Genomic DNA, 16,809 nt, shown 5'->3' with positions numbered 1-16,809 from the left:
CATTTTAACAGTTCTTAAGGTCGCGGTTTGGGATGGAGCGGAAGATGGATGGGAAGAATGTCCCCACAAGTAAGTGTTGCCATACTTGAAAAATTAGTCATTTACGCACATCGTGACGTTTCATAACAGAAACAATAAAACATTATATGAATAGCAAAGACGTTGCTAAGTACTGTATTGTTTTATTTAGCAATTTTATGATTATTTCAAATTTTGGGAGTAGATCATTTTGTTCATGAATTTGTTCGCCACCTTATTTGATCGTTGGTAATGTTTGCTACCGCAACAGGTGGCGGGAACCGTGGAAGATCAAGAATGTAAACAGTGATTGATTCATGATTTGTGTCGAAAAGTTAAACTCTCATATGTGAAAAGAGAATTTACATGGAATATCATAAATATTGTTGAAATGGACAAAATCATATTGTATCTATCAACTGGTAAGTCCAGAGAGTAACTTTAAAAGCAAATGATAAGGTGTGTAGGTCAAGGGTTGCTGTGGAATGTAATGAAATGTCTTGTGGAAGTAGATATATATGTACTAATAACCCTTTGGGTAATTGTTTATCTGTTGATGTTTCAGTTTAGTTGAGCATTGCTGTTTTGTGTACTGAGTGAGATTGGTCGGCAATATGTGTATATAATCTAGTAACATTTGCAGTGCATAATTTTGAGTATTTTAATGAATGACATTGAATGTGGCGATAGTAATGAAGTTTATATATCTTAGGAAAATATTTTGTGATATTTAAATTGAAAGCATGTAATGTAACAACTTACAACATAATGGAAACGATGAAAGCCGAAAAGATGCTGGAAATACACCAACATGAAATTCGTCTGTTTCTGGGAATCGTATGGTCTCTTGCTAGGTCATCTGCTTAGTGGTATCCAGTGTCATTTGTCTGGTGTTTAAGCATACTAGTAGGTACTTATGGGTTATCTTTGTGGAGGCTAAGATGGCCTAAATTTTCCAGAGTAAAGCAGATTGTATTATTCTGAAATTCAATACTGTGTCAATTATCGATGTCTGAAAAGCAGCCCATCATTATGGAAACTGATTTCACAGTAAATATAGTACATACTGCCATACTTATACCTGAACATGCCATTTGAATCTCATCTGTTCAGTTGCAGATTATGTACACATTACCTTACAGCTTGTCTCTTTTTTTTTCAGTTATTACCTGTTCTCTTCTTCCACCCCTTTTGGGTTACTTCTGCAATAGGCTCCTAAACTTTTCTTATATTTCATCTGCTAAACATTCATCATAGCTAACTGCCTAATTTGAGCAACTATCTAGTTAGTAACCATATGTTTCTGGTTAATAGTTCATGGGACTTTGGGTGATGGGTATCTCAAAGATGGTTTTTCTGGGTTCTTTAGTCAAGGCCTTATTTAGTTATATCTTGAAGGATTTTAGAGTTGGTGCTCATACAGTCCAATGGTGGAACCAGTCTTTTAGCAAGCATTGCAAGACTGTGAAATATGCTAACAAGGGATAATACATCTTCGGTTAATAATTTAATCTGTCAAAGAGTATCTGTGAGAAAAGAAAGATTACAAGAAAGCCTGGAGGGCAACATGGATAAAGTATGTAGAGGATGTCAAGTTCAATACTAAACCTAAAAAAGTTTAGAACAGTTTGTAAGAAATTGATTGGAAAATAATCTCCCTCTCCATTGCCTTGCCTTGATATTTGAGGGTTAAATTTCCTTTCTGTTGTAGCTAAAGTTTTGGCTGAATGCTTCTCTGTAGTGTTTAGCGCAGTGGGTCCCAACCTTTCTCTGCTTGCGACCCCTTTCTCAAAATACAGCAACACTCACAACACCCTCTCTCATATTTACCTGTTCAGTTTCACAGTCACTCGATGAAACAACAAAGCTATGAATATTAAAGACTTTACTGCTTCCGTGATACATTCTACAGTGTCGTTCAGTACATTTGTTAAGTTTATAAAACCAAGCTCATATTTTTACTTGCTGATACCCGTCGTTTCATCAACTCTCCAACCTAGCTAGTGGGATGGTTGGGATTGCATCTGAGAAGTCTTGCTATGCATGGGTAGGAGTCTGTGAGAGCCAGTCTCAGGTCATCCTCCACATTCAGTCTGTTCTGCTCTTTGTTTTGATTTGGACAAGTGTTGAAAACCCAAACTCACAAAGATAGGTGGAGCTGAATTGCAGAACATGAAAAGCCAACATGCTGACTTTGGGATGTGACTGATGTATAGCACACCAGAACTAAGTTACAGATCTCTCCTGGAAGAGGCCATGTCCTAAAGAATCATCTGCATTTCCGAGTACTCATCTTGAACTTCATTGGGGATGCTGAATATATCTACTGAAGTAGAGAAAGGATTTCTCGCCAGTGCCTCCTCTTCTCCACATGATGTGCCATTGCGTCCTTCACTCTACCCTAGGGCCTAGATTGCCCTAGACTCTCATTTTCTCCCAAGACTGTGACATGTATATGAAAAATATCCATGTTCTCTCAAGGCTTTGCGACCCTCCTAGCAACCCTTCATGACCCCGAGGTTGGGAACCCCTGGTATACCATCATCAGATGTAGAAGGGAGTATCAAGACATTAAACAGAAAGAAACTGTTCCCCTATCTGTCTCCTCTGATTGTGAAGAGAGCTATAATGAGCTATATCATATGAAGAAAAATTTATCGGCTGTCATACACCAAATCTGCTGCTCAGGAAGTAGATCTGTCACGCTGAATCTGCTGCTCTGGAAGTGGATAAAATACACTGTGATGTGTTAAAACCCTTTATAGAATTCTTGTTAGTTGTTTTTCCATACAAGTGAAAAAATGGTGAATTATAGATTGGTTTTGTATCTTGAAATAAATCATTTTATTGCTCCATTCCAGTATGATTATAGTTTTGGTCTGCCATAGACCCCTTGATGCAACTATCAAGTGATGTTCAGAAAGGATTTTTTGATCATGATACTGTAGCAGTGCTCTGTAATTTAGTGAAAGCCTATGATATTACTTAGAGATATGGTATGTTAGGGCATTTCTACAAAATGGGCCTTTGAGGCAAACTATTGAGGCTTGTTTAACAGTTTTTGAAAGTAGGCATTTGCAGCGAATATTCAAGAGAATTCCTACCGGAAGGAATTGTGCCATAGGGCAGCAAATTAAGTGTTGCTTCCTTTATTGCTGCCATTAAGTGTTTAAAACACAATTCTGGGAATTTTTTTATTATCCCTTTTTGTTGATGATTTGACTGTCATAGCAACAGAATTTTATCTTGAAGTTGTTGAGACATTTACCAGTTGTTGATAAGAGTACCAGTTAGCAGATAGTTTTGGTTCTAATTTCTCTCAGTAAAAGTCTGTAACTACATATTTTACAAGATCAACTAAGAGATCAGAAATTCCATATGTATTAAGTACTTAAAGGCATTCCGATTCCATATGAAGAGAAGGCAAAATTTTTTGGCATTATTTTTCATACAAGATTTATGTGAACCTCTGACTAAAAAGCTGATGGGAAAACAATGCTGAGTTTATATGATTCATTATGTACATTGAAACTAAACCTTGCAGATATATTCATTGGCCACTGATGACATCCTGAAAAGTGTTGATATTATCTATAATCTTTGTGCAGTGTTAAGATATGTGCATCATTTACATCCTCAAAATTTCAGTTTGAATGCAGATTCTCATTAGCATCCTATGAATATAAGACACGAAGAACGTGGCTTAAAGTATCTTTAAGCTTGGACATACACCATCTAACCATAATTATGTTTTGTTTCTGAGAGGACTGAGGTTTAGTATATGATCATCATCCAAACTTCTATAAACCATTTAAAATAAGAATAAGTGCCATTAACGAGAGTGGTTTGGATGTGAATTCAATTGTAACAGTAAGTTTATGCTTGAGTCTTTTCCAAGATGGTTCATTAGATCAAATTTTACAGGGACTGAATAAAAACAAGGAAAAGCAATACTGCCCCTGTAAAAACAAAAAGTGAATTTCTTAAGCATAATGATATTCATGCAGACAGAATAAGAATTATTACTAATGCTGCATAATGTGATGAAAGTTTAGGTTTTGCAGCAGTTATTGAAGAAACATACTGCAGAAGTACCAAAAGGATCTTCTACACCTGCTGCAGAACTATAAGGTATTCAGGCTGTCCTTGAACTGAGTGCACTCCTAGCTGTGGAACATTGTTTCAAAAAGTTCATTGTTGGATTGTAAGAATATTCTCAAGGTATCAAAGTTAAGATTTTTGCAGGTGTCCTTCACATATTGGTTTGGCATTAGTGAAATAGCAGATGCTGAGGCTAAAGTAGCTATTATTATATTATTATTATTTTGCTATCTCGCTGTCTCCCGCATTTGTGAGGTAGCGCAAGGAAACAGATGAAAGAAATGGCCCAACCCACCCCCATACACATGTATATACATACACGTCCACACACGCAAATATACATGCCCATACATCTCAAGGTACACATATATATATATATACACACACAGACACATACATATATACACATGCACACAATTCACACTGTCTGCCTTTATTCATTCCCATCACCACCTCGCCACACATGGAATAACATCCCCTTCCCCACTCATGTGTGCGAGGTAGCGCTAGGAAAAGACAACAAAGGCCCCATTTGTTTACACTCAGTCTCTAGCTGTCATGCAATAATGCTCGAAACCACAGATCCCTTTCAACATCCAGGCCCCACAGAACTTTCCATGGTTCACCCTAGACGCTTCACATGCCCTGATACAATCCATTGACAGCACGTCGACCCCGGTATACCACATCGATCCAATTCACTCTATTCCTTGCCCACCTTTCACCCTCCTGCATGTTCAGGCCCCGATCACTCAAAATCTTTTTCACTCCATCTTTCCACCTCCAATTTGGTCTCCCACTTCTCGTTCCCTCCACCTCCGAGACATATATCCTCTTGGTCAATCTTTCCTCACTCATTCTCTCCATGTGCCCAAACCATTTCAAAACACCCTCTTCTGCTCTCTCAACCACGCTCTTTTTATTTCCACACATCTCTTACCCTTACATTACTTACTTGATCAAACCACCTCACACCACATATTGTCCTCAAACATCTCATTTCCAGCACATCCACCCTCCTGCGCACAACTCTATCCATAGCCCACGCCTTGCAACCATACAACATTGTTGGAACCACTATTCCTTCAAACATACCCATTTTTGCTTTCCGAGATAATGTTCTCGACTTCCACACATTCTTCAAGGCTCCCAGGATTTTCGCCCCCTCCTACACCCTATGATTCACTTCTGCTTCGATGGTTCCATCCGCTGCCAGATCCACTCCCAGATATCTAAAACACTTTACTTCCTCCAGTTTTTCTCCATTCAAAATTACCTCCCAGTTGACTTGACCCTCAACCCTACTGTACCTAATAACCTTGCTCTTATTCACATTTACTCTTAACTTTCTCCTTTCACACACTTTACCAAACTCAGTCACCAGCTTCTGCAGTTTCTCACATGAATCAGCCACCAGCGCTGTATCATCAGCGAACAACAACTGACTCACTTCCCAAGCTCTCTCATCCCCAACAGACTTCATACTTGCCCCTCTTTCCAAAACTCTTGCATTTCACCTCCCTAACAACCCCATCCATAAACAAATTAAACAACCATGGAGACATCACACACCCCTGCCGCAAACCTACATTCACTGAGAACAAATCACTTTCCACTCTTCCTACATGTACACATGCCTTATATCCTCGATAAAAACTTTTCACTGCTTCTAACAACTTGCCTCCCACACTATATATTCTTAGTACCTTCCACAGAGCATCTCTATCAACTGTATCATATGCCTTCTCCAGATCCATAAATGCTACATACAAATCCATTTGCTTTTCTAAGTATTTCTCACATACATTCTTCAAAGCAAACACCAGATCCACACATCCTCTACCACTTCTGAAACCACGCTGCTCTTCCCCAATCTAATGCTCTGTACATGCCTTCACCCTCTCAATCAATACCCTCCCATATAATTTACCAGGAATACTCAACAAACTTTTTTTTTTTTTTTTTTTTTTTTTTTTGTCGCTGTCTCCCGCGTTTGCGAGGTAGCGCAAGGAAACAGACGAAAGAAATGGCCCAACCCACCCCCATACACATGCCTTGATTCAATCCACTGACAGCACGTCAACCCCGGTATACCACATCGCTCCAATTCACTCTATTCTTTGCCCTCCTTTCACCCTCCTGCATGTTCAGGCCCCGATCACACAAAATCTTTTTCACTCCATCTTTCCACCTCCAATTTGATCTCCCTCTTCTCCATGTTCCCTCCACCTCCGACACATATATCCTCTTGGTCAATCTTTCCTCACTCATTCTCTCCATGTGACCAAACCATTTCAAAACACCCTCTTCTGCTCTCTCAACCACGCTCTTTTTATTTCCACACATCTCTCTTACCCTTACATTACTTACTCGATCAAACCACCTCACACCACACGTTGTCCTCAAACATCTCATTTCCAGCACATCCATCCTCCTGCGCACAACTCTATCCATAGTCCACGCCTCGCAACCATACAACATTGTTGGAACCACTATTCCTTCAAACATACCCATTTTTGCTTTCCGAGATAATGTTCTCGACTTCCACACATTCTTCAAGGCTCCCAGAATTTTCGCCCCCTCCCCCACCCTATGATCCACTTCCGCTTCCATGGTTCCATCCGCTGCCAGATCCACTCCCAGATATCTAAAACACTTCACTTCCTCCAGTTTCTCTCCATTCAAACTCACCTCCCAATTGAATTGACCCTCAACCCTACTGTACCTAATAACCTTGCTCTTATTCACATTTACTCTTAACTTTCTTCTTTCACACACTTTACCAAACTCCGTCACCAGCTTCTGCAGTTTCTCACATGAATCAGCCACCAGTGCTGTATCATCAGCGAACAACAACTGACTGACTTCCCAAGCTCTCTCATCCCCAACAGACTTCATACTTGCCCCTCTTTCCAAAACTCTTGCATTCACCTCCCTAACAACCCCATCCATAAACAAATTAAACAACCATGGAGACATCACACACCCCTGCCGCAAACCTACATTCACTGAGAACCAATCACTTTCCTCTCTTCCTACACGTACACATGCCTTACATCCTCGATAAAAACTTTTCACTGCTTCTAACAACTTGCCTCCCACACCATATATTCTTAATACCTTCCACAGAGCATCTCTATCAACTCTATCATATGCCTTCTCCAGATCCATAAATGCTACATACAAATCCATTTGCTTTTCTAAGTATTTCTCACATACATTCTTCAAAGCAAACACCTGATCCACACATCCTCTACCACTTCTGAAACCACACTGCTCTTCCCCAATCTGATGCTCTGTACATGCCTTCACCCTCTCAATCAATACTCTCCCATATAATTTGCCAGGAATACTCAACAAACTTATATCTCTGTAATTTGAGCACTCACTCTTATCCCCTTTGCCTTTGTACAGTGGCACTATGCATGCATTCCGCCAATCCTCAGGCACCTCACTATGAATCATACATACATTAAATAACCTTACCAACCAGTCAACAATACAGTCACCCCCTTTTTTAATAAATTCCACTGCAATACCATCCAAACCTGCTGCCTTGCCGGCTTTCATCTTCCGCAAAGCAGCTATATCTAGCATTTTTTTCTTTAATCATTATATGCCTATTCACTGTGACATTTATCGTGATAGGATGAGAGATAAGTCTTCAGATCTCATTCTCCTGGCTTAAATCACTTGTGCTGAGTAGGAGGAGTCTGTTGATATGCATTTTTTCCTAATTCATGATCAGTAGTTCCCCTAAGCTGGAAGACTACCCTTCATTCTATTACACTTGGTTATAAACAATCCAAGTATCTATTACATAATGGCAAAATGGATTTTTTGTGATATTAGCCCATTAAGGACCACATCTGTACTTGTGCAGTTTTACCTTGGAGAACTGTATTCAAATTTATATGGGCTTCTTCTTCCAGTTCTCATACAGGTTGGAAGATACTTTATCAGTATGTAGATGTGCCTTATGTCATAAGCATCTAATCTAGCACTGGAAAAAATCCTTGTCAGTTACTCACATAATACAATGTGGTAATATGTTTGACCTTGTTGAGACCCTATACCATACTGGTATAATTTTTGTCTTCCCCCATGGTCCTTCAAATTGGAAGACTCACTTTAACAGCTTGCAAAGATGTTTTATGACAAGCAACTACATTTTTAGCACTAGGAAAGAATCCAAGAATGTTAGTTACTCATATACTGCAATAGGGGTATGCTTGCCAAATTGAAACTTGTGTCCTAGTGACCCCCTAAGTCTGGATCTCCTCTTTTACAGGTTTTTACCATGACCTCTAGTTACGGTATTGTTTTATCTTTTTACTGAAATGATTGATTGGGATTACATTGTTATTTTCACCTAGAATCCTGTAAAGCTCTGTCATATCTCTTTGTATTCTGCAATAGGAAAGGCTTGGCAATTCTAATTTACTCTATTTTTATGAAATATAGTTGACGTGGTAGTAGCTTTTTAGCTATTTTTGTTCATTTTCTTTCATGTTTAAATGTTTTTCTTGTTTGACAAGCAAAGTAGGAACTCACCTTATTCCTTTTGATGATGATTGTTCTTGTAGATCACTCCCTCAAGGCTAGAAGTGTTCAGGAAATAGCAAAAACTACTTTTATTTAGAAGATGATAGCCTCAGGGGTGGATCTGGAGTGACCTAAATCACCTATCAGATATGGGAGAAGAAGTCTTGAAAATTGGTAGGATGGCTTCTCTAGAAAAGGAAGCTGCACTTGTGGTGGACTGTTCATCCGTTGCCATGAACCATTAGCTTCTTCAGTGTTTTGCTGCATCTTGACGAGGCTAAACCGAATTCTCTTCACACAATCACACTAGTTTTTGACCTCCCTGTTGTTTTTATAGTTATTGAACCTAAGAGGGTGTCAGTGCCAGCCAGAGCATTGTTGAACCTGGCTCTAGGGGAGTCATCCTCTTCCTCCTGCTGCAACTTGGCATTGAGGTTTAGTATTCAGGCAGGTCAGCATCTTCCTCTGATCATTGCTGCAGTCCTTCAACTTCAGAATCATCCCCAACTTGATTGAGAACTAGACCAAATAGCTTGATATGAGAACTAAAGCAAAATCTTCCTTAAACCTCCATAGTCAGGCTTCTCTTCATTTTCTTTTTTTTTTTTCTTTTTAGCAGCTTGTTCCAGCCATGTCAGAGGGCATACCAAAGAACAGAATCCCAGACATTAGCCATCTTTTTTTATAAACATTACATTCTTGATGCTGTGGTTCTGCAGGGTCTGTTTGTCTCTGTCTTCTTTCTCTTCAGGACTGACAATGACCACAAAACACTAGTTCAATTGCTTCTTCCTGTGGAATCTTGTGGCAAACATGAGTATTCCCTAATCCATAGGCTGGATTAAGGAGGTGAATTTGACAGGCAGGAACATTGTCTTGATCTAGACAGATCATTAGAGCCTGGTTGGGCTAGAAAAGTATCAAGGAGGAGCAGAGCCCTCAATTCATTTAGAGCTACTTTCATAACGTACTCTTGATGGCTCCTCACAACAGGAAATTTTTTTTTTGTGGAACTAGTGAGGTAGAATCTATCACATGAACCACGCACTTTTTCACATGATACAGCACAAGCTGATGGATGAGATCCTTGATGACATTTTTTTTTCTTTCTATCCTTAACAACAGACTTAAAGCAGTGGAGGCCATCTGTATTGTCACAAGCTAGCAAAGAAATATGCTCCTTACTCTTATAGTGGTCTGGGGTCTTAGATAGGCTCTTGTTAGCGTGGCTGTTTTTATCCATTTATATCCACTCTTGCTGTCATGTACAGTGTGCCAGAACCACAGCCCAATCCATAACCAGACCCTACAGACCTTTCCATAGTTTTCTCTGACCAGTCCGTATACCCTAGTTCAGTCCATTGACAGCATAGTGCCCCCAATATACCACTATGCTCTAATTCTCTCTCATGCACAGTTCACACCTTCCAGCATGTTTAGGCCCCAAGCACTCAAAACCTTTTCCACTTCATCCTTCCATCTCCAGTTCAGTCTTATCCTGCTCCTTGTCCCATCCACTTCTTACATGTGCAAGCTATATGTCAGCCTTTCCTCTTGTCAAAACCATTTCAGTACACCCTTTTAAGCTCCCTGAACCATATTCTTCTTATTATCACATCTCTCTCTTACCCTTATCATTTCTTACTTGATCATCCCTCCTCACCCCACATATTGTCCCGAGGCATTTCATTTCCAGCACATTCACCCTCTTCCATACTGTTCCATGCAGAACTTAGGCTTTGTATCATACAACATTATTGGGATTACCATACCACCAGAAATGCTTGTCTTGTCCCTCATTGAAAATGACCTCTCTTTCCACACTCTCATCAGTGCTTCTAGGACTTTAGACCACTCACATAACTTATGTCTTGCCTCAGTTCCATTTTCCACTTACTGTTCTGTCCACTCCAAGGTGTCTAAAACACCCCATTTCCTCCAGGTTCTCTCCATTCAAACTTACACTCCAACTAGCCTGTCTCTCTGCGTTGCTGACCATGATAACCTTGCTATCCTTTACATTTACTCTCAGCTTTCTCTTCACACACACACACACACACACACACACACACACACACACCTCTATGATGTAGCAGTTTAAGTTACTGGCCATCATGCATTTATGGGCTGTCTGGGATCAGACCTTCATAGGTTTGAATCCTGGTCATGGCAGTCAGTCCTCAGTCCACCCAGCTGTTTATCCTTCTGTAGGAGCTTGTCAGTAAAATGGGTACCTGACATAAGCAAGAGTGTATGTGTGTGTTTATGTGTATACATAAACAGGAATAAAGATATGGTTTATGCATATAAATACAAGGTTAAGAGGTGAAGCAACACAAGTGTAAGACTTTCTCCCAGTAACACATATATAGTAATCACACACACACACATATGCAGAAATGTCTTCTTCATATTTTTTCTACATTTTTCTTTACGTCGCACATTGGCAACTCAAGTGTGGGCTATTTTGATACCTTCTCATGTCATTCTCAATAACCATGACCTGGCACATTTCAAAAGACAGGGCTTTCACTTTCTCAAAATTTTGTAAATACTCTCCTTTGTCTTTTCTTTTCCCTTTTAATAATTCACCTTTTATTTCAATTATGGCCTGGCCTTGATGTGGACTTTTGTTTGTGACTGGAGTCTTCAACATAAAAGAAGAAACATTGTAAATTCACTCAGGTTGTAAGTATGCTCAAGCACTGATGCTCCCTCACCAGCATCAGAACATCGTAAGGTTTCTAGCTTCGTTTTGAAGGTTAGAGAGGTTTTCTTCTATGTATCTGCTGGATTTGAGATAGAATATGATGTTGCTGGATATTTGGATGCCATATAAGCAAACATAAACACAGTGGGTTGCAGGAAATTCACAATAGCAGGTATATCTAAATCACACAAGTAGCACAGATCTGCACAATATAGTGTTAATTACAAGACACCCACTGGCAGGAACTTGGCATGCTCCACCTACCAACCTTCACTAAAGTTTTGGTGCTCTTTCCACTACACACACCAATTGAAAAGGACTGGTAGAAATAGGTTCTTCACACAATGGCAAAATTGCAAATAGTGATCCTGCATAAGATGAGAGATGAGTGTACTTTGGAATCTTGTTTAGTTGTTAGAAATTAAGATCTCCTTGAATGAGATTTGTAATGAACATGATTTGATCATAGTGGGAGATTTTGATATACTGTTGATAAGTGGGGAAGAATCCCTTTCCAGTAACTCCAGACATGTGTTCTACTGTAATACTATTAGTCTTATTATGATGAAACCACATTAGAGGACATTTTAGATTTAGTTCTAGCTACAAGTGAGGCTCTTGGTAACAGTGTTGAAGTTGGAAAAAGTTTGGTACAAGTGATCACATGCAAATCACTTTGTTAACTTTCAGTGTTGCTCGTGATGATGGTTAACTTGATGCAAAAAGATACCAGAGTTTAGACTTGCAAATTTTAGTGGTATTCCTGTTACTCTTAACAGCTAAATCTGGGATGATATCATTAATGAAAACAATATGGATGTAGTTTAGGAAAGGTTCATTATAACTCAAAATAGTGCAGGGGATATATGTGTCAATGCATAGTAGTCTTTTTGTAATGAGAAGCCAAAATGGTGGAATGGCCACACTTATGCATCAGAGTAAATATCTATATGAAGTGTATACTGCTGAAAATAACAAAAGAAACCATAAGTTGTTGTATGTTTATGTAAGAAGCAAGAGAGTCATTACCCAGTCAATGGGTGCATTAATTATGAAAAATGGTAACTTGGTTCGAAGACAATGTAGTCACGACAAAGATTTTGAATGATATTTTTGCATATGTATTTACAATATCCTGAATCCAGTTCCATTGCTAAGAGAGGAAAGTTTTTGTAACATATGACAAAAAAGTTAAAGATACACTATTATTATGATGAACTTGATTGCCGTTTCCAGTGTCAGCAAGGTAGCACCAGGGAACAGACAAAGAAAGAATGGCTCATCCACTTCAATACACATATATATACATAAATGCCCATACATGCACATATACATACATACACATACATAGAGATATACATATATACACATGTACATATTCATACTTGCTTGCCTTCATCCATTCCCAGTGCTACCCCCTCCCCCAGGAAGCAGCATCGCTACCCTCTGCTTGAGCAAGGTAGCGCCAAGAAAACAGATAAAAAAGGCCACATTCATTCACACTCAGTCTCTAGCTGTCATGTGTAATACACCAAAACACAGCTCCCTATCCACATTCAGGCCCCAAAGACCTTTCCATGGTTTACCCCAGACGCTTCACATACCCTGGTTCAGTCCATTGGCAGCATGTCAACCCCGGTACACTACATTGTTCCAATTCACTCTATTCCTTGCATGCCTCTCACTCTCCAGTATGTTCAGGCCCTGATTGCTCAAAATCTTTTTCACTCCATCCTTCCAGTTTGGTCTCCTGCTTCTCCTTGTTCACTCCCACTCTGACACATATATCCTCTTTGTCAATCTTTCCTCACTCAATCTCTCAATATGTCCACACCATTTCAACACACCCTCATCTGCTTACTCAACCACAAACTTTTTATTTCCACACATCTCCCTTACCCTTTCATTACTTATTCGATTAAACCAGATCAAACTGCTTCACACCATATATTGTTTTCAAACATTTCATTTCCAACACATCCACCTTCCTCTGTACAACCCGATCTGTAGCCCATGCCTCGCAACCATATAACATTGTTGAAACTACCGTTCCTTCAAACATAACCTTTTTTGTTCTCAGAGATAACGTTCTCTCCTTCCACACATTCTTAATTGGTCCCAGAAACTTCGCTACCTCCCCACCCTGTGACTCACTTCTGCTTCCATGGTTCCATTCACTGCTAAGTTCACTCCCAGATATCTAAAAGACTTCACTTCCTCCAGTTTTTCTCCATTCACACTTACTTCCCACTTAACTTGTCCCTGAAACCTACCAAACCTAATAACCTTGAGAGGGCTTGGGAAGTGAGTCAGTTGCTGTTCACTGATGATACAGCGCTGGTGGCTGATTCGGGTGAGAAACTGCAGAAGTTGGTTACTGAGTTTGTTAAAATGTGAAAGAAGAAAGCTGAGAGTAAATGTGAATAAAAGCAAGGTTATTATGTTCAGTAGGGTTGAGGGACAAGTCATTTGGGAGGTAAGTTTGAATGGAGAAAAACTGGAGGAAGTCAAGTGTTTTAGATATCTGGGAGTGGATTTGGCAACGGATGGAACCATGGAAGTGGAAGTGAGTCACAGGGTCAGGAGGGGGTAAAGGTTCTGGGAGTGTTGAAGAATGTGTGGAAGGCGAGAACGTTATCTAGGAGAGCAAAAATGGGTATGTTTGATGGCATAGTGGTTCTAACAATGTTATACAGTTGTGAGGCATGGGCTATAGATAGGGTTGTGCAGAGGAGGGTGGATGTGTTGGAAATGAGATGTTTGGGGACAATATGTGGTGTGAGGTGGTTTGATCGAGTAAGTAATGAAAGGGTAAGAGAGATGTGTGGTAATAAAATGAGTGTGGTTGAGAGAGCAGAAGGGGGTGTATTGAAATGGTTTGGTCACATGGAGAGAATGAGTGAGGAAAGATTGATAAAGAGGATATATGTGTCAGAGGTAGAGGGAATGAGGAGAAGTGGGAGACCAAATTGGAGGTGGAAGGATGGAGTGAAAAAGATTTTGAGCGATCGGGGCCTGAACATGCAGGAGGGTGAACGGCGTGCAAGGAATAGAGTGAATTGGAATGATGCGGTATACCGGGGTTGACGTGTTGTCAATGGCTTGAACCAGGGCATGTGAAGCGTCTGGGGTAAACCATGGAAAGTTTTGTGGGGCCTGGATGTGGAAAGGGAGCTGTGGTTTTGGTGTATTATACATGACAGCTAGGGACTGAGTGTGAACGAATGTGGCCTTTGTTGTGTTTTCCTAGCGCTACCTCACACGCGTGTGGGGGAGGGAGTTGTCATTTCATGTGTGGCAGGGTGGAAATGGGAATTAATAAAGGCAGCGAGTGTGAATTATGTACATGTGTATACATGTATATGTCTGTGTATGTATATATATGTATACGTTGAAATGTATAGGTATGTATTCGTGCATGTGTGGACGTGTATGTATATACATGTGTATGTGGGTGGGTTGGGCCATTCTTTCGTCTGTTTCCTTGCGCTACCTCGCTAACACAGGAGATGATGACAAAGTATAATGGTAATGATGATAATAGTATATGTGTATATGTCTGTGTATGTATATGTTGAAATGTATAGGTGTGTATATGTGCATGTGTGGGTGTTTATGTATATACTTGTGTATGTGGGTGGGTTGGGCCATTCTTTCTTCTATTTCCTTGCGCTACCTCACTAACGTGGGAGACAGCAACAAAGTATAATAATAAATGATAAAAGTATTATTCACGTTTACTCTCAACTTTCTCCTTTCACATACATTTCCTAACTCAGTCGCCAACTTCTGCAGTTTCACACTCGAATCAGCCACCAGAGCTTTATCATCGGCAAACAACAACTGACTCACATCCCAGGCCCTCTCATCCCCAACAGACTGCATACTCACCCTCCTCTTCATAACTCTTGCATTTACCTCCCTAACCACCCCATCAATAAACAAATTAACAACCATGGAAACATCACACACCCTTGCCACAGACCAACATTCAGTGGGAATCAATTACTCTCCTCTCTTCCTATTCATATACATGCCTTACATCCTTGTAAAAACTTTTCACTGCCTCAAGCAACTTACCTTCCACAAAGCATCTTTATCAACCCCATCATATGCCTTCTCCAGATCCATAAGTGCTTCAGACAAATCCATCTGTTTTTCTATTGGCATTAAATGCAATGAAAGTAAATGAAATGGCTGGCTCAAAGAAGTTTATGTATGTGGACAATGAAAGAGGCAAAAAAATTGAAATGATTAAATGCTTGAGTGTTCTTTCCAAGAAGACACATACTATGGCAAAAGTTTTAGAGAAATGGAAGTTTGCTTATGTAACAACAGTATTAAATAAGAAATAAGATGAATGAATCACAGCCCAGAAATTATTGTCCAGTTAGCTTAACATCTGTAGTTGGTAAACTTATAGGAACCATCATTTCAGATAAGATTGTAAACTCTTTGAAGGGCCACCAGTTTATAAACTATTTTCAGCATCGCTTTCAGTGAAATCACTCATATCTGAGAAATATACTTGATTTATTTTATATAATCAACATGTATCATAACAATAAAGCACTTGATGTCATCTTTTCACTTTTTTAAAAACCATTCAGTAGAGTTCCACATCTGAGATTACTAACAAAAGTAAAGCCACATGGTGTATTGGGTCTTACTTTGGTGGGTAGAAAATTGATTGACTTGTCATAAACAGAGTAGTAATTAATGGTCAAGCTTCACAATGGTCAGATGTAATAATTGGTGTGCTAAAGCAGTCGTAGGACAGGTTCTGATATTGATGATAGGCAAACACTTGATACATACTTTGTGATCTACACATAAGTGCCTGCTGGGATGAGAGTTGTGTTTGACAGCTTGTAATATGACAAAAGATGTGGAGATTATGTTTGTTGGTTTCTACTAAGCTTGTTTTGCAACTTTAACTTCAAACAGAGGCACAGCATTAGTGGTGAATAACATGAATGTATTTATGAATATTACACCTTTCACAATAACATTCAAGATGAGGGAGATTAGTTGGCATTTATAGAAAGGAAATTGAGGTATATGTTTCTTTGTATATATTGAACACACTATTATTTCTTACACTGTATTTGGTAAATATGATCGATATAGATAGAACATTACACCTTTTTACACTAAGAATAATTGTAAGTATGAATAGCTGGCATATGTGGTAAGGATATTGGCATCTTATTTCTCATCTATTGCCAAAGCCTCCTCATCAAAGTATTACATAAAGATAATTTGGTGCTGTTTCTGAGTAATTTCTTCCACCAGTGAGAATTCATTAGGGATGCCTCCATTACAGGCTTTCCTCCTCCTTATGTAATCACACTAAAATCACTTTTAGTATGTTATTCTTCACTCTCCTCACCAATAGATACACATGAATAAATTGGGTCATCTAACAACCTTTT

General features: G+C 39.4%; 1 protein-coding gene across 1 annotated transcript in view; it reads left to right on the top strand.

Moving 5' to 3' along the window:
* Nucleotides 1–299: 299 nt before the first annotated feature.
* The window catches only part of mi (cyclin E-interacting protein minus), a 348,571-nt gene continuing 332,061 nt past the window's right edge, over nt 300–16,809 (top strand). The window contains exon 1 of the mRNA XM_071675810.1: nt 300–440. Within this exon, the coding sequence (XP_071531911.1) occupies nt 410–440 (31 nt within the window). The 5' untranslated portion in view covers nt 300–409. The remainder of the gene's footprint in view (nt 441–16,809) is intronic.

Source organism: Panulirus ornatus, chromosome 21 (assembly GCF_036320965.1).
Source record: "Panulirus ornatus isolate Po-2019 chromosome 21, ASM3632096v1, whole genome shotgun sequence".
Lineage (NCBI taxonomy): Eukaryota > Metazoa > Arthropoda > Malacostraca > Decapoda > Palinuridae > Panulirus > Panulirus ornatus.
The sequence above is the reverse complement of the archived record's forward strand: the minus strand, read 5'-3'. Positions and strand labels throughout refer to the sequence as shown.